Consider the following 19,433-nt stretch of genomic DNA (forward strand, 5'->3'; position numbering starts at 1 on the left):
GCAATAGTGGTTCCACAGTATAGTGGTGGGAGGGCATGTCAACACCTGGGTCAGAACTGTAGGTAGGTTAGAACTGTGGGCAGAATACCACAGAATTGGCCTGTGGTATTCTGCCAGTCTTTGGGGACCCATAATCTCTGTAAGAAGAGTTTCTTCCACATGCAAGGTTCTCCTAGAATCCATTCTTGGCATTCTAAGAACAACCACAGAACAGATGTGCTATTAAAAATCCAGCTAGTCACAGATACTTACCAGGGGCTATGACATAGCATATTTATAGATGTGTCCAAGATCTTCTAAATCACGAATATTCAGTACAACCATTGGTGGGACGTGTACATATTTTTAACTTCAGATCCTACATTTTAAATCTGGGACCTTCCATGATCAAAGTCATTGTTCTTTGACAGAGCCATGTCCCCTCCAACTATTAATTGTTACCCTCAGATAACAAGTATGCCTTATGTATGTGTTTATCAGTTGTGGGATGAACTATGAGTGGATGCTGGATAGATGCTGGTTATGCATTCTTTTCAAACATACCAAAAGGGAATGAGTCTTGTGGTATAAATTCAAAATGAACAGAAGAGGTAGGAGAGGGAGGAAATTACTTGGAAGACAAGACTGTATAATTTTATTGTCTGGACCCATCAAGCAAATGCAAATTAGCTTTACAGTGAGGTGAAAGCTTTTGCATGAAGAACAACCCCCCTACAAACAACAACAAAACAAGTACATTTACAAATACATGTCAAGAGTATTACTTGCTCACATGAATATCAACTACTGTATTGTGCAAACGACAAAAAAACCCTATAAAAACAGGATCATACACATTATTATTCCAGATGAACTACCTGATCAGAGCCTGGTTAATTTAAGTTATTATTCTGGATTTCTTTTTCACATAAGCTTTTGTGAAATGCCATTTTAATTTTATCTGGCATAGGTCTATTTTACATGGACCGTTACTATATTAGACATTAACATTTCATGTTTTAGGTATTAAATGATTGAGTACCAAAAAAGTACAATGTTTTGTAACAATATAGACGATGTAAAGTTATCTTGAAGAAGAATGAACACAATGACAGAATATTCTGGATTTTTAAAAAAATAATAATCAGAAAAGCATTCTATGACTCCCAATATTAGGCTTAAAGTAATTGTTATTGTGTGCTTTCAAGTAGTTTCCAATTTATGGCCACTCTAAGGTGACCCTATCATTGGGTTTTCTGGAGCTAATAGTGTGTGATTTGCCCAAGGTTAACCAGTGGGTTTCCACAGCCAAGCAGGGAATCGAACCTGGAATCAGATAGTCCAACTCAAACCACAAACCTGCATTTTCAAAGAGTGATAGGACCGAATACTGCTTTTGTGAGAGACTAATTCAAAATTCAAAATGAATGTTAGTTTCAATCATCCAGAGGCTGGCACAATTAAAGAGGCGTTCCCAGCATGAAGCTGAAGCTAGTTTAATATCATCTTGCAAAGTAATGCTATTCAGGTATGTTTCCAGCACAATATTAGAACACATTATGCTTCCTTTGGTACTTTTCTACTTCCCAAGGTCAGACTAAAGACTAATCATTTTAATTTTATTTATGGCAAAATTACACCCTTGAGTTGTGAGGCGATAGTGATTAACAAAGGCTGCAATGATTGGCTAACGGTTAACTAACACTTTACAACACTTTATTACAGTATAACAGCTATAAAGTACATGACCACCTTAATCCCAAACAAATTAGTTCAGAGATTATATTACACTGAAAAATTAATAATGGAGTCATTAGCTATGGTTCATTGCTCCTAAGTGTTGTCCTTGGACATTTCTGTGACTTTTGAGGGCGAGAAAGCTCTGTATGAATACCACAAGAAAGAACTGGTTTGTCATTTCTGTGAGCAATTTTTGGCGGTCTAAAAATGAAACTTTACAAAGGAGAAAAAACATTCATGCCACTATCAAACCTACACAGCCAAAGTGGTTGGTTGTTAATGTGTACAAAGAGATTCCCCTCCCATCTTTAAAGGCCACAATATGCACTCACAACAAATCTATCTTTGTTCTGCTTAAAACACTGTATATGAAATACAATTCTGGAACAGTTCCTCGTTTGATCAGCATTGCATAAATCCTTAGAATCCTGTTACCTATTGGATCAAAACATTTTCATAAATGAAACTAAAAGATCTGTTCCACATAACTGCGGACAAATTCATACAGCTACATTTCTCAACACAAAGTGACTTTGTGAATTCATGGTGTGATGGCAGTCCATATGGCATCTACTCCTATGAAATCAACATGTTTAGGTGATTCACTACCCAGTTTATGGCCAACCTAATTTTGATCACTGAATTCCCCATGGCTGTACAGTTGGAATCATTTAATTAATAAACTGATTACACTGTGAGATGGTAGCAATGTGAAGAGCACAAATCTTTCTGGGGCCTCTAACTTTCTTACATATGAATAAGACTACAACTCCATTTACCTCTTAGGCAAATGAATATAATATTTATGGATATTTATACTATATGAGTATGTATGTTATACATGGGCGTGAGACAGATGAGAAGAAAGGGATGGCCAGAAGCCGTCGCTTTCTTCTCTGGATCGTTGCCATAGGAACCGCATGGCTGCGGCAATGATCTGGATCAAAAAGGAGCTCTGAAACAGAGCTCCTTTTTGCGGTGTCATAAGGGCTGTGATGCCACCCTTATGATGCAGCTTCCTGGTGTGGACGGGGCTTCAGCCTTATGATGTAACATTGCCGGTATAAGGGCTCAGTGAATATGGACGCTGAGCCATGCTGAGCCTTTATTTTGCCACCACCATGCTGCTTTGTGCCAGTATGTACTGGCCCTATGTTACATTTTTAACTACGTAGTAAAGATCTAAAACAGTGGAGTGTCTTACCTCCACTTCTTCCTTGAAGTCCTTTCCAGTACTTTACACTGGGCTCCACACATGAATATGTCATATGTGTTTATGTAAGGGGGGGAGGGAGAGTGGAGAGGAGTGCATACAACCTGATGTAAAGAACTGGAAAGGACATGAAGAAAACGTGTGCACGGGGAAGTGAAAATATCTCAGCACATGTGTATAATGATACAGTGGATAGTCTCTTTATTTTTAGACACGTACTGGAGATTTCTTAACATTCATCCACATTTTTAGTACCAATTACTTCATTCCAGTGTCATGCAGAGGTTTCAAGTATTGGATTAGCCTAACAGGAGGTCTGTCGCATTGCTGAAAAACACATCTTACTGCTGCCAAATTCAAGCTTCATTCAGGCTGTACCTTGGTGTTATTGCATGGCTTTTCTACCCCAAACCACCATTTGGGTACAGCCTGGCTCCAATGTGGATTCCTGAACTCGCTTTGGTGGCCATTTTTCAAAGTCAGGAACTTTCTGACTTTGAAAAATAGCTGCCAAAGTGAGTTCAGGAACCCGTATTGGAGCCAGGATGTATCTGGATGGTGGTTTTTGGGGAGAAAGGCCATACGACAACACCAGGGTACAGCTGAATTTGGCAGCAGTAAGACACATTTTTCAGTGGTGTGATAATCTCCTATGATAGGTCACCAGAAGTCAGAGTCATCATAAAGACATGTGGTAAGAGCAGCTCCTGCTTTTAAGGGCTGTTTTGTTTTAAACTGACAGAAGACTGTACTTGTTATATACACCAGACCCTTTTTCAAAGACATTGTACATAGTGGTGTCTGCCATCTTCTGTATTTAACAAGCCCATCCTTGGCTGTCATATTCTTGTTGCCTGTGCCTGAGAGGCCTTCTAACCATTTTATTTATATGAGGAGAGGGTAATATTGCAGCACTGTGAACTCTGACTTTGAGTTGAGAGACTAATCATTACCTAAGCAAAAATGTTCTAACTACAAACTTTAGGGGCAAATGTCAATACAGTGGGTCCTTGTTATTCTCTGGGGTTTAGTTCAAGGATCCCCCGTGGATAATAAAATCTATGAATGCTCATGTCCCATTAAATACAATGGCATAGCAAAATGGTATCCTTTATATAAAATGGAAAATCAAGCTTTGCTATTTGGAATTTATACTTTTTCTGAATATTTTCAAGCCCTGGATGCTTGGATCCGTGGATAAAAAAATCTGTGGATAAGAAGGGCTGACTGTACTAGCAATAGGAATGATGGCAAACAGTGCTGCATCTGTAAAAGGAGTGATAAGTCTGCTGAACTGGGAATAATCTTGTATTCAACCAGAAGGAAATGAACAGAGAAGTAAATGAACAGAGACAATGAGCATAAAAAGCCAAAGATGTAAGGAATTTAAAAGGAACATGTCCCACAGGCAGAGTCATTTAACTACTTAGATTAGTGTTAATTAACTTGTAATTTAATATTCAGAACAAAAAATTGGATTTTCAACAAATGGCACGGAGGTTGTCCCCATTGATATTTAGGAGTTCATTTAATTATTAACTTCTTCAATAACTTCTCATTTAAAACTGTATTTTTCCAACTGGGTTTTCCAGGTGGCCAACAAATATCATAATACTCTTATTGTCTGAGGATCTCCAACCACATAATGTATACTGTTTACCTACTCCTTAATTAAGATTAGTAAGGGATTATGAAGAGCCAGTATTATGTAGGGTTTTGAATGTTGGGCTAGGACACTGGGAGACCAGGATTCTAATCCCCACTCAGCCTTGGAGGGCCACTGGGTGACCTTAGGCAAATCACTCTCTCTCAGCCTCAGATAAGGCAAGGTAAACCTCTCTGAACAAATTCTGCTAAGAAAACTCTGTGATAGGTTTGCCTTAGGATCACCATAAGTCAGAAATGATTTGAAGGAACACATCAACCATGTATTATGTGTTTATTTCAGCTAGAGGATACTCTTCAAGTGCAAACATTAGTCACTGAATCATGGTTGGATAATTCTTAATGAAAATAGCTGAGTGCCTCTAAGCATATGCAGTTCATTTTCTGCAGAACTGAATCACTGTATCCTCTGTGCCTCCCCTATCAAGAAGCATGATTCACAAAAGATCAGTGTTAGAGCACATATGCTGCATGGAAAAGAAAAGAAAAACAAGAAGGGACTAATCAGAGAAGGGACATCATTGTACTCAGGTCATAAAGACATGGGTGCTACAAAGATTGGTCAAAATACATCACAGCTAAGAGGAATGGCTGTTAGGTCTTGAAACTGAACTCTGGTGAAATCTGGAAATTGTGGCTTCTACAGTCATTACACCATTATGATCTAGCAACCATTAAGGACAGCAAAGATTCAAAGGAACAGAGAGTGGTTTGAATATCCCACAAGTGATTTTTAACTAAGGGGTGAAACAGACAGGCAGGAAGGAGTGGGCAGAAGCTGCTCCTGGCTCCATCACCCTGGGACGCAGCAAACATACGCCATGGCCCAAAGGGTGTCTCCTATCACAGTCCTAAATGGATTGTGACAAGAAGTGGAAAACAGTTTCTTCTTTTGGACCCACCTTACGTGGCCCTGGCACAACCCTGGGGGAGCTTCCAAGCTCTCTGGGCGTGTGCATCGTCTAAACACCTGTCTGTTTTGGGCCTAAGTCAAGAACTTGGAAAATTACATTTAAGGAATGGCTTATATTAATTATAGTTCCAAGGATAAAAACCAACCAACCAAAACCCCTAGTTACCATCACAGATATATTTTACAAACAATTCCTTGCCTCTTCACTTTTTTAGATGTAACTAAATTAAGCCAGTGCCTTCATTGCACAAAACACACCACATAACTAAAATAAGTTATACCATTCAAGGAGTGATATTACAATTAAACTATAGTTATATGTATTAAAGCATTTATATTCCACCCTATATATAAGGATTTCAGGGCAGCGTACAATAAAATCAATTTTACCAATTTTAAACAACAGTCAACAATTTAACAGCATAAAAGCACATTAGGCAACTTGGCAAGTTAAAATGAGACAGTTTAATAAATGTAAAAACAGTTTAAGACAATATGAGACCTATGTACATGGTCATATTTGTATAAAATCAATCAAGCACCAAAAGCTTTAATTTAAAAAAAAATGCTTTTATTTGCAATGTGAATGACACCAGTACTGACGATAATCAAGCTTCCCAGGGAAGAGAAGTCCATAATCATGGTGCCACAGATGAGAATACCCTCTCTCACATTCTTAAAACACATTGCTGATGGAGCACAGAAAAGAGCCCTCTAGCAGCCCCCAGTTAGGTGCATACAGAAAGAAGCATTCACTCAAGTACTGAGGTCCCAAGTTATTCACCGCTTTGAACCATAACACAAACACATGGTATCCAGTGAATACCAGAGTTATTTGTTTTTTAGGCAAAGTTCTGCTCAGCAATCTAGCTTCTATTTTTATTAATAGCTGCAACTTCAAGTCTCCTACAAGGGCAGCCCCATATAGAGTGCTCTGCAGAAGGTGCCAAAACATGAACTACTGTGACAAGATTATCCCTGTCTAGGGGAAAGCATAGCTGGCATTAACTATTCTAAACCATAAGTAGACCTCGGTCACTGGTGACAGAAATAAATCTATGATTACTCCCAAGCTATGCACCCATTCTTTCAGTGGGAGTGAAGCCATATTCAAGGGCAGGTAGGTTACCCAATTCCCAGACACAAGAACCACCACAGTCTCCATCTTATGCTTTATTGGCCAACATCCAGTCTATTACAGCATCAGTACCTGCACAGTTCCAACAATAATAATAACTTTATTACGGCCATTTGGCCAGCACAACACAGTTCCAACTGATTTCAATGACAAAGAGAAGTAGCGCTCATTGTCATCAGCGTACAGATGGCACTCAACCCAAAAATTCCTGATGACTTCATCAACATGGGCAATAGACTGGAACCCTACAGTAGCCAAGAGACTGAACAGGAGTCTCTCAGCACTATTGGCACTGTAGATAGGAGTGGAACCCTTATAGTACAGTGTCTCCCACTCTCATCTTGCAAAGTCAGTTTACAAACAAACCATGATTAATGGACTGTAAAGCCACTGACAAATCAATAAGATCAAAAAAAGTAGAATCTGTATTTTCTACAGACTAGGCTGTAAATCAGAGGTTCTTTCAGTGCAACACTCTAGCCTGAAACCAGCCTGAAATAGATCTCGATAATCTGTTTACTCCAAGGTCAGATGGAGTTGCTTGCTACCACATGTTCAAGCACCTTGCCCAAAAGGATGATCTTAGTAATAGGGCTTGAAAAACCAAGGCAATTACCGTCCCTTGAACCCATCAAATCAATCCACATCTACTCAGTGTTTTTAGTCATGATGGACAAGAGTCTTGTCCACTTCATCAGACTGCAAAGACTAAAACTGTTCCACCTCCCCCCCCCAAAAAAAAAAAACACAAAGAAACAAAAACTCTGACCAGACAGAAAATTCCCCAGAATCTGCAGTACTTGTGGTGTCATGTTTTGAGTGAATATGAGTGTCCTTCAATTGACTAGCAAATTTGTCACATATGATGATAAAAATCCTACTCCTGGTGTCTCTGGGCCTGATCACAGCTCTGTTTACTACTCAGGAAAAGGAAATTAAACATAACAAACTCTGGAAATAGCTAGGTTATAATTTTGGTGCAGATTTCTCATTTCCACTAAAAAGGAAGACCAGGTAGATGAATCCATGCAACAAAGAGTTTAAAGTACAAGTGCTGAATCCTGTGAAAATACTATGCTTCACATTCTTTAGGAAGCATTTCATCAAAATATTCATGGTTACAGTAAATGCAGCTGCATTTAGCAAATGAAAACTAACAATCCTTTCTGAAACTGAATTTGAAAAAGCCAGACTAGATACAGACTCTGATGGCTTCATCTTCAAGGCAAAAATTTTTTGGGAGGGGGCAGTTCATAACAGAGAAATGCTTAACCCAGGCCTGCACACCATAGAGCCCATGGGCTGCTTGCAGCCCACCAAAGGGTTTCAACAGCCTGCGGGAAAGAGCCGGGTGGCAGAGGAGGAAAGGCAAACATTTGCCTCTCAAGGCTAGGGTGAGCAGACATCCTACCTTTTCCCAGGACAAGTCCCACATTTTAACTCTTTCTCTGGGGGGGGGGGGGGGGAGGGTCTGGAAAGAATTCCAAAAAGTCCTCTATTTTGAGGAGGCTCAACTTCCATCAAGACCTTTTCCCCACCAGGCTGCCTGTCCTGGTGCACCTGCACCTGGATGTGAAGGAAAGGGAGGGATGGAGGTGGGTAAGAAAGGCAGGGAGGCAGAGGTTTGGCTTGGTGCCATGGGTGAGGGGGGGGCACTGAGGCAGGCGAGAAGAAGAAGTGGTGAGGGAGAAAGAAGGACACTGGGCTGAGTTGGGCTGCTGGGGCGGGTTGAGGAAACAGAGGGCAGCTTGTGCTAAGCAGCCCAATTGGGGACAGAGCGTATAGGACTGCCTGGCTGGGGAGGCACTGCCTGTGGAAGGGGTCCTCCTTTGCCCTTTCCTCCTTGGATTCCTCATGGGGGTCCAAAGCAACAATGTGCTCCAGGGAGGTCTGGTGCTGCTGCAGCTGCCTCCCTGTGCGTGGGTTGGGCTGGGCAGTGGGAGCCAGTGTTTAACCCTCCCCCTGAGGGTTGCATGCCTTCAAATTATTCCTGAATTATGGCACCCCTAAGGAGAACCCATCCTGTGGTTTTCTTGGCACAATTTGTTCAGAGGAGATTTGTCTTTGCCTTCCCGAGGTTGAGAGAGTGTGACCCAGCCACCCAGTGGGTTTAATGGCCGAATAGGGAATTGAATACTGGCTAGGAGGAGTAGGAGTAGGAGTAGGAGTAATTAATTATTAATTGTTATAATTAATATACTTTAATAATGTGTTAAAATGTAATAGTATGTAATAGAATGTAGGAAGATGTTTGTTTATGGAAATATTATTAAAAAATTAAATAAAACCATTACAAGAGATAAAAAATAATTAATATAGTTTATTAATAATAATTTATTATTATTATTATTATTATTATTATTAATTAACAATTATTATTATTATTAATTAAAACTTATATGTGGCCCAAAGAAGTTTAGCTGATTTTAATTTTGACCCCTACCTCCTGCCAAGTTGTGCAGGTCTGACTTAGCCTTTCTTTCCACTTGACACTTTTTATATAACCTGCCCAGGCTGCCCAGGACCTTCTGCTCTCTGAAGGTTTCCACATACATGTGTGTAAGGTCAGGAGGCATCCAGAATGCCAGGAAAGAAATCAGCTGAGGGACAGAAACCACAGCAGACAGCAGAAATGTGCCCAAAGAGTCAAATATAAAGACATGACTGGCCAGATACTGTCCTATGGCCAAACTACTGTAATTGGGAGAAGTAGCTTTAGGATTTCATTACATATCCCTGATTTAAGGCAGGTGCTTTCTTAGGGATTTTTTTGCTCATTATTTTACCCATACTTCTATTCCAGTTCCAATTAATCACTAATTGTTTAAAAGGAATGTATAGTCGCCCCTCCTAAATCATGGATTTCAGATCCGTGACCTCAATTATACACGGAAGGGTGACCTCCATTAATTTTAATGGCACGCGTGCCCGGGCCACACACCTGGGCGCATGCCCTATTCAATCCTATGGGGCTTGAATACACATGAGCCTCCATGGGGGGGGGGGGGGGCATAATGGATCATCTGCACAAACGTAGGGCCAACTGTATTTCAATACTTATCTTCTATTTAAAATATTTAAATACATATTTGCGCTTTATAAATAAAGGTTAATAATAATAATAATAATAATATATTTTAAATGGCCCAAATCTGCATTGCAATATCTAGAAAAGTGATAAAGCTAGTCTTTTAAATAAGTATCAGTAACAGATGAATTCCCCAAGCACATCTACCCTAGTCGGCTGCACTGGTTTTCTGCTACAGAATGTTCATACATAATCCAAGGGTTTTGGAAATTTCCAGAATGTTTTCAGTCTTTTCCCCTTATAGTCTAGACAGAGTTTTTAGCTTTGTGAAGTCTCATACAGCTGAAACGTGGGAAGAACCAGCAGGAGAAAGGGGAGTTAAAAGACAAGCCAGAGGGAAAGGAGATGAAGCAAAACTCAAGAGTAGGCAAGAGACTGAGAAACAAGAACTCAAGGGAAACAGGAAGTTAGAGGTATAGCATCTCAGAGGAAGGAAGGGGCTACATTTTGTGCATTGATCTGATCAGTCAATTCTTTGGGTTGGGTGCAGATGTCTAATTATAAACTGAACTAAATGGACTCCATTGTTTGTCTCCCTTCAAGCAGATGCACTGAATCATTAGCAGAGTTACCCTAACTGCATGGGCTGCCTCATTCATTTTAATAGAAGCAGCAAATCAAACGGCAGAAACTTGTTCTCTCTACTGAAACTAAAAGGAGGCAGCCTGTATCAACGGAGTGATAGCAAAGGCAAGTATATGACTAATCTGTCTGGTATAAAAGGAGTATATTGGGAGATAGTGCAGTCAGGCTTCAGACATTAGTAGGTATTACTTTTATAACAGAGGAATGTCCTTTTCTAAAAAAAAATGTAGGGTTTTTTTCCAAAGTGCAAATGGCAAAGCATACATTCTTAAATTACATAAATTAATAGATTCCTGCCTACCTAATAATATAAAAAGTACCGTAAGTCTTTCAATTCTCTGACATCCCTTTTTCTACATACTACATGTTCTCAGTTCATTTATTATGTGAAGTGAATTAATTCAGAGATGGTAGAGAAACTGTGAAGAGATAATAATATATATTTTAAAAATCTTGAATCACAAGAACAAAGATAAAGAAGTCCTCGTTCAAAATAAGAGTCCTGTGAACAGAAAGTAGGGAGGGAAATGTCAGGATGCTTTTAATCTAATGGGTTAAAAGTACCATTACACATCACAGCTTCCACTACTCTACATAAGAATAATAGAAAACAATTTGTTTCCTCCCCACCCACATTCTGGTGATAATAACAGAACTGTAAAAATAATATTCCATTCTAGAGGCACTGCATAGCTTTCTTATCAACGAACAGATTGAATTACTTCAACATATTTCATGGCCTCAATGTTCTTCCAAGGACAGGCATAATGATACTCCACATTTGAATGAATGGTAAAAATAAGAATAAGTATTCAGTGCTGGAGGAATTGGAATAAACGGGCAAGAAAGAAGGAAAGAAAAAGAAAGAAAGAAAGAAAGAAAGAAAGAAAGAAAGAAAGAACCCTGGATACAGTAAATAAAATGTAGTCATGACACCAACTGGTATTTAAAAAATAAAAATAGTAAGAGAATAGCAAGATACCACTTACATTCTCATATTGCTGGTCTTGTTGATAATTACAGATTTCCCAGTCTGATCCACATTGTGATCCATGCCAAAGTAGGCTGCCACTCTGTGCACAAGCATTCGCTGATACGACGACATCTGGGGGAACTTTTTATAATGATTACTGGAACAAAACGTCAAAGGGCTCAATATGATGCAGCCTCTGACAGGATGAAGCAGCAGCAGTCCATTTTCAAATGCCTCTCTTTCAGACATCAGTCTTTATTAACTCACCTGTCCAATCAGGAAGGCCAAATATGAAGCCTTCCTCTTACTGTAACACTTGTTATTTTTATTAATTTCTTTTTAAAAAATTAAGTAACATTATGCATCTATTTGGCACCTCATTTTTAAAGCAGAGTTACACAGGAAAGTAATAAGATCAACATGCAGCGGAAGAGAAGAAATCAAATTACTGTATTTTCTGGCGTATAAGACTACTTTTTAACTCAGGAAAATCTTCTCAAAAGTTGGAGGTCGTCTTATATGCCGGGTGTTGTCTTATAGGGCAGGTGCTGAAACTTCCGAACCGGACTGGAGAATCTGCAGTCGCCACATATGGTGGGGGAGCTCAAAAATGGCCACGGCCGCATCCCCACCATAAGCGGCGACCGTATGAAAGCAGCACTTTCCTGCTCACACTTCTAGAAGTACTTTCAAACTGCAGGTGGAATATGTTGCTGTTGCTCCCGTAACACTATCCCAGGTAACAATCATTAAAAGGCAGGACAGGTAGAGTGGCAGTGACTGCAGCCAGAGGAAAGTGGGTTTTGGACAGAACCTTGGATCCCACTTTGGGAGAAAGGCGGGATAAAAATAAAATAAATAAAATAATAAATAAATAAACCTTGCTTGGGAATCTTCAAACCTGGCTGTGCCTCTGACTGGCCCATGGTCATTCAGTGAGCACTATGGCAGAACAGGAATTTAGACCCATATCTCCTAGATGTCTGTACAGCAAGGAACATTCCTATGGGGTGAAACAGATGGCTGGGAAGGAGTAGCTGGAAAGGACCATGGCAACTACCTGGCCCATTCTCAAAGCGGGCTGCTGTCAAAGGTCTCAAGCTGCACAGCCAGGAGACAGTTTAAACCCACTCCTTTTTGCTCTGGCCCAAAGGACCAGAGTGTGGTATCAGAGTGGCTTTGGGTCACATTGGGGGCATGCGCTATCTAAACACCAAATCCACAAAGCAGCCAGAAGCCGCTTTTTTTTGGCCCATGTGTTTCAAGCCTTTATCTTTAGTTCTGAAAATATAGGGCTGTTTCAGGACACTCTTCAATAAAACCAATCTGAAAAAATTACAAAACTACACTGAAAACATGAGGAATAAATATCTAATCATCATTTTTTAAAAAGTAAAAAGTATTATACCCAGTTTCTGGGCATCCATTTTTTTAAAAAGTGTGAATTGCATATAGCAGGGTCGAAATCCCTGTACTGTATATCTTGTGAAGAATACTGAAGTGAGTATCCATTTCTAACATTTCTCAAACAAGAGGATGCAGCACAGACAGTGTTCACCAAGCCCCCCCTCCCCCAAAAAAATCAATACTGTAAATAAACTTACCTGTTGTCATTAATGAAATCAATAATTTCCTGCTCCATTTTTAAGAGTATCATTCTATCCCTGTTAATAAAAGGATAATATTCAAATGTGTGCTTGGGAGGTATATTTCAGTGCTTGCAAATAATTCCGCTCTAATCAAGCACTGAATTCTGTTTATGAATAGCACAATATTATATATGCAAAAATACCCAATGGACAAGTGAACATCTTCAAAAAGTAATTCAGGCTGAATTATCTTATGATAGTATAACCCCCCCCCCCTTCTTGAATATTTTTATAGGATACATCAGGTGATTTTCACAGCTCTTCATTCTGTAATGCAGCCCTTGCCAATATGTGGCACTTCAGCACACTGTCTCCTGAGAGCACCTATGGAAGTGTTCATGAAATAGGACTAATAAAGTTTTACGTAGCTTGGATCAAGTTGTATAGCACTTTAGAAGTCACAGTCTGTCCTTTGAAACTGTTATTGTAAACTGACTTGTTCCTTATTACATAAACATCATTAAGCAATATGCTATGTGTGTCTTTGTTGGATCTACAAATCATTAAAAATCCCAATGCTGAAACCATGAATCCAAATTTCCAGTGCAGAACATTCTATAGTTCTTTATGGGAGCTTCTATTTGAATCTCCATACTGCTACCCAGCTTGTGCTCAGTGGGCACTGGCCTTATACAGTGCAATGAGGAGGTAGCCCAAGAGAACTCACATCATATATGACAGGGAGGATACATTTGAAAACCACTGATGTAGATGAGCATTCTGAATCTTGAAATGTTATCTTACAAGGCTAAAGAGGGATCTGAGAATCTAGTGGCCAAGACTATAAATGTGCAATTAAGAGATGGAAAAATGGAATACATTCTGATTTTGATTGGATCCCTTGTTAAAAATCAGTGCCTGGCATTCTGTATTGTAGGTAAGGATTTGTAACCTAGAGTTATGGATCTATTAGTGCCCCATATTCACTACATAGTCATGATCATGACACTGCACTGTCATGATTGTAAATGCTCTCCCAAATGTACTCTACCAAGAGGCAGCAAGAACAAGACAAGTGCGTTTCTTCAACTTGCAATTAAGATTCAGGATGATGACATTTTCACCCCCTCCCACTAGTGAGCAAATCACCTGGTGTGACTCCTCATTACAAGCTGAAAAGACCATCTCTTACTATGGGGATGTGGGTAGTTGGACCTGGAGATGTTATTTAGTTATGTATTCACAGCTAAGTAGTCAATGTTGAATATATACCACTATGCTTTCATAACATCATTGATAATATTCACCACACCATGACCACCATATTTTCTAGAACAATTATTACACTGCTCCCAGTTGCTAAGATCATAAGCCACATAAAAAGGAGCACTTACCTGGGATTGTTCTTTAAAGTGTTAACCAGAAATTCATGCAAATCTATGCCAGTTGAATCTGTGTATTCTTGGCTGCAGTCTGAAAAAACACACATTACTAATAGTTGTACTCCTTTAAAAATATTTTTTTTAAAGCCACTATATGGAACAAAACTTTTCCCATCTCCAGCCCATCTTGTACCTTGATTCCTTGTAACAGAGTGCCTTAGTTCATGCAGGCTATTAATTCTGTTATAAAAATTTCTTGATTAAACAGTGGGAGTGTATCCATTCTTCCAACTCAATTGTGAAAAGCTACAAGCATCAAGTACAACAAGTGCATTATGACAAGTTGTGTTTTGGAATGCAATGCTATACTTTAAAAACTGAAACATCCTAAAGTTTGGACACATCTCTATGCCCTTGAGGCAAAGCAAATTGCTGGAAAAGTCAAGCAACATGGAAAACAAAATAGGATTCAGTACTAAATTGGGGAATTGGATGGGACTTAACATGAAGGTGCTCTTTTCCTGGCCAGTTCATAAATGTATTACAACTACTGGATTTCATCTAGAGCAAAGTTTCAACATGAATTTTGCGTTTCTGTTCAGGAAAACATGAGATAAATTTTGAAGAAAATAAAATGTCATATATATATATATATATATATATATATATATATGACTAGAATGTTTCTCTGAGGGTTACAAATACATAAAAACAAACAAAAACAGAGCACTTTGATCATGTCTAGCTGCACTCAGATTGATTTATTTTTCTGGATATTTTTCTGGACATATATTTTCTGGATATGAAGTGAATATCTTTTTAGCCCATTCATAAAGCACTCACTCCTCAGGCACAAGCATTACATTACCAGTGTCTCATGTCCTGTATTCAAACGCAATCATCATATGGTATGCAAGACATGATATGCATACCAATAAGAATCTACATCCCATAACACATTTAAAAGCAGCAAGGTACGTAGATACATAAGCAGCCAAAGCATAGAGGACATCCAGAGTGATTTTTTTTAACACAGCAATGATATGATGAGATTAAAGCTCCATTCTGAAGTCTGTTTTCATGATACAATAAGGATGTTTGCCAAGAATCATGATTCTAGGATTCTAGGATTAGATCCTCACAAATGCAGCAATAACTGGATGACAATCTTTTTGCACATTGTGTAAGTGGCATTTATAATATTTGCAAGAATATAAGGCCCAAGACAGATGGGCAGGAAGGGGCATGTCTGCGCCGATTCTACGGTTTAGGAGTGTGCAGCAACTGCACCATTGTGGCCTCCTGTCCATATGGGGGCTGCCATGATGATGCAAGCGTGGCACTGCATCTGCATGTTGGGGCACCACTCTTGCATCATTGATGCGACACAGTGCGCAATGGCGCACTGATGGCAGCACCTGCACATGCCAAAAAGAACCTGCTTTTAGCCTGTGCAGTTTGATTGCTGCAGGCTCCCTCCAGAGGGAAAATGGGCAGCTCCAGGGGTGGTCTGTTTAGCCACTACTTTGGGTATTTTAAAAAGTTAAAATCAAACTCACAAGGTAATTTCTCAGTAGCAATAAAGAATTTGAAGGGCTTATCTATGCACAGCAAAATATTGTTTCAGCAAGTTTTCTGTGCTTTGAACTCATACAAGACCAGTGGAGAAATCTTCAAAAGGAGTGTGTGTTTCCCCTCATACGACAATGTTGGTTGTGTGTAAAAGCTTGCATTCCACACTCCCTCCTTTATGTGGAGAGAAGTAAATTATTTTGGCTACCTTCCCTCCGTGCCACCTCTTAAACATCAGTGATGACATAGGATTAGAATGTACTGTACCAACTGTAATGAATTTTATAACGGAACATCAATAGGACAATGTTCTTTTGACAGAACAATGTTCTTAAATCCCCTTTTCATTACAATCATGTGCAATAATTGTGCATGTGTACACACAGAAACATACCATAGAAAAGTATTCCCTGAGCAGGGCAGGTCAGAAACATGTAACATAGAGGTCAGACAGATGGGTGGCTTGGAGCAGCTTCTGGAGGCTCCAGCTATGATTGACCCACTAAATGAGCTGCTGGCAAGGAGTGTTTTTTGCTGCTCCTTTTCTGGCTGGTGTCAGGCTATCTTAGGTGGGGGCATGCATCATCTGCACACTATGCCCCCAATGCGGCCCTTTTTGTCAATCTCTTTCAGGCCATAATAATTTGCTCAATACACTGATGCAATCATGATTTGACCTTTGGAAATGTATTTAAATGGATATCTACCATTCCCTAGTTTCTCTCAGCCTCTCCATGACTTCCTTCTTTATGGAAATAAATAAATGAGACAATCAATACTTTCTCTTCATTTGACCATGAAATCTTGCTCTACATATTTACCTTTCTCTTAGTGATGGAAAGTGAGAGAGTTTATACAGATATGAGGTTACCTGCTGATCTTATTCTAAGAGATTGGGAGATATGCCACGAGTGAATAAGTGTGTCTTTCAAGAATATACCAATCCAGCACTATCTATGATCCACCAAACTAAACTAGAGCTGTAAAGGCCAGGAGTGTGGCAGGGGTGGGGAATTAAAACATTGACAAAAATCCTTTTGTTTTGCAAAGCCAATTTTTTTTTCTGGAAAAAATCTTTTAGAATAATGAATAAAATATAAAAGAAAAGGTGGTCATATATTAAGTCAACAAAGAAAAGCAAATGTAATATTTTAGCTCCATAAAGTAACAAAATGATTTGTAAAGTATTGTATATTACATTTTAAACTTTTTTCCAAACGAAGAAAGGTCCAAAACACAGTGTAGAAAATAATCTAGTTCAAGACGGCTAGGGAATTCTGGGAATTATAATTTATTGTGGCATCACAGCCCTCTGATAGAGAAGGCTAAATGTCTCACAAAACTACATTTCCCAGAATTCCCTAACATTGAACTAGGACAAATAAAGCCATCTCAAACTGGATTGTTTCTGCAGTGTGTTTTGTTTTGAAAGAAAGAAAGAAAGAAAGAAAGAAAGAAAGAAAGAAAGAAAGAAAGAGAAACAGAATTGTTTCTCCACTTCCTATGATTTAAAAATTTCCACAAATTTTACATTGCTAAGGCAATCTGAGTCCACATATCACATTATGGAGTGGATGATTTTCAATCATTTTTCAATCCTTGCAGTTACCAACATTCAGTCTAAGAGTATGTTGAATCAGGTCCCTGGTGAACTGCCCTATGAAACTGCAGGGCTGCATTTCCACTTGTCGTTCACGCAAGGTGTAGGCTTGCATCTAGGCCAGTATCCAATACAGTGCTTGCACAGAAGGAAGCAATCCCCTCCTTTCTGCAGTCATTGTGCACCCAAAAAATCTGACCTGAGAGTTTTTGGTGCTGCAGAAGACTGCAGAAAGAAAAGTAATTGAAGAAAGTTCTGATGGTACTAGAAGAGTCACATGGGGTGGATACTACATACATATGTGTTCTACTAGAAATATGTAAACTAATACACATACTACAGCCCCACACTTTGGGCACAAACCAAGGTAAATACACATACAAGCAAAAATGCATCCAAATATGTCTTAATATGAGAGTATGATGAATGACTCAACAATGATTTAAATATGTTCACCTTTTGACAACATTCTTATCTTGGACTTTTCAATGTTTCTATCTTTTTCTTTGTTTTTATCCTTTTCTTTTTCTTTCTCAGAGTCATCCTTACTAGATTTATCCTCTTCTTGTAGGCTGGGGAAACTTGAAAGCTGTAGTTGTATTGATTCCTGTTGAAAAAAATATAATAATTTAGGGCCAAATTCAGGAAACTTGGCATGGCTTCCAAAATACATGGTGATGTCCATGCTCAGAAAATCTTAAGCCAGACACTATTTGGTAAAGTTAATTCTAGAAAAAGGATAGCGTACTCTGAGGGATAAATTTTGTTTCCTGATATTTATTTTGGATGCTACAACTGAGGATCGGAATTTGGGTATGAATAGATGAGTATTTGCATCCTAATTTATTTGCTACACAACAGCTCTAGTTTCCTTGCAATATATCTCACTGGATTCAATTGGAATTCTCAAATAAAAGTGTCTAACAAAAAGTACTAAGTAAAGGGAACTACAGCTGAACTATTAACAATGAATTTCTAAGCTGCCAAATAAATTCCACTGATATCATGAGAACGCATCTCAAGGCAAATTGACAATAGAAATAATTCCACTTAGTTTAAACAAACTATTTTTTAAATTAAGAAATTGGAACTTGATATAGGCCAAACTTCATAATTAACTTAAAATTTTGTATTATACAAGGAATAAAATATTACATACAAACTTCCAGCAGAGACCTATTTAATTTCTAAAACAGTTGCAAGATAAACACAACTGAGAAGATGGCCATATTAAGTCTAATATCATCAATTAAAATATTGTTTCATTTACGATACCTAGAATATAATATGTATACTTGCACCATGATCCAAAAGACTTCCTATTAAGAGTAAGTGGTTGCAAGTGTCATGCTGATAAACAATTTTAGCAGTGTTGAAAATTTGCAAAGAGACGGGAAGTGGATAACTCAAATGATCTATATGTATTATTTCAGGGAGTCTAATAATGTTAACATGTGTTTCAAATGAATAGGTCCCTTAACTATCAAATTAAAATATCCTTGAAAATGACATTTTAAAGGCATTACATAAGATGGTTTCAAGCTATGCATATATATTATGTGGGGGTGGAAACACTATTAAATATATATATAGATTTAGCACCATGATACATTGTTATGAATATTTAAGCCTCTTTGCTATAATTGGGACCACAAGTGGTCACAACATATGGTTATCTAATGACACCTGACTCTAAAGAAATGGTCACTGAACATAAAATTATTGTGGGGGGGAGATAGATTACATAAATTATTTAATGTTAGTAGTTTAATTATGTCTGAACCAACTGTAAGTTCCTTCCAGAAATCTATCTAGCTCATAAAATTGTGACATTCAAATAAGGAAGAAGATACTAATTGGCTCTGATACCCCCATCTTCCTCTTTAACCTCAGAATTTAACTGAATGTTCATAATTCATTTGAATTTTTATAGGAGATGTAAGGAAACACAGACTTTACATACAGTCTAAAACAGACACATAGGCATACAGCATAT

General features: G+C 38.5%; 1 protein-coding gene across 14 annotated transcripts in view; it reads right to left on the reverse strand.

Annotated features, from left to right (window-relative positions):
• Positions 1-19,433, reverse strand: part of ARPP21 (cAMP regulated phosphoprotein 21) — a 251,859-nt gene that overhangs the window by 85,903 nt on the left and 146,523 nt on the right. For all 14 annotated transcript variants that reach the window (XM_089532674.1, XM_089532679.1, XM_089532669.1 and 11 more), the window contains exons 6-9: positions 17,894-18,044; positions 14,278-14,356; positions 12,899-12,958; positions 11,311-11,451 (exon numbers count right to left, since the gene is read on the reverse strand). In XM_089532674.1, coding sequence (XP_089388800.1) covers positions 11,311-11,451; positions 12,899-12,958; positions 14,278-14,356; positions 17,894-18,044 — 431 coding nt within the window. The remainder of the gene's footprint in view (positions 1-11,310; positions 11,452-12,898; positions 12,959-14,277; positions 14,357-17,893; positions 18,045-19,433) is intronic.

The sequence above is a fragment of the Sceloporus occidentalis genome, unplaced genomic scaffold (assembly GCF_023333645.1).
Source record: "Sceloporus occidentalis isolate IW3139 unplaced genomic scaffold, rSceOcc1.0.p SCAF_7, whole genome shotgun sequence".
NCBI classification, from domain to species: domain Eukaryota; kingdom Metazoa; phylum Chordata; class Lepidosauria; order Squamata; family Phrynosomatidae; genus Sceloporus; species Sceloporus occidentalis.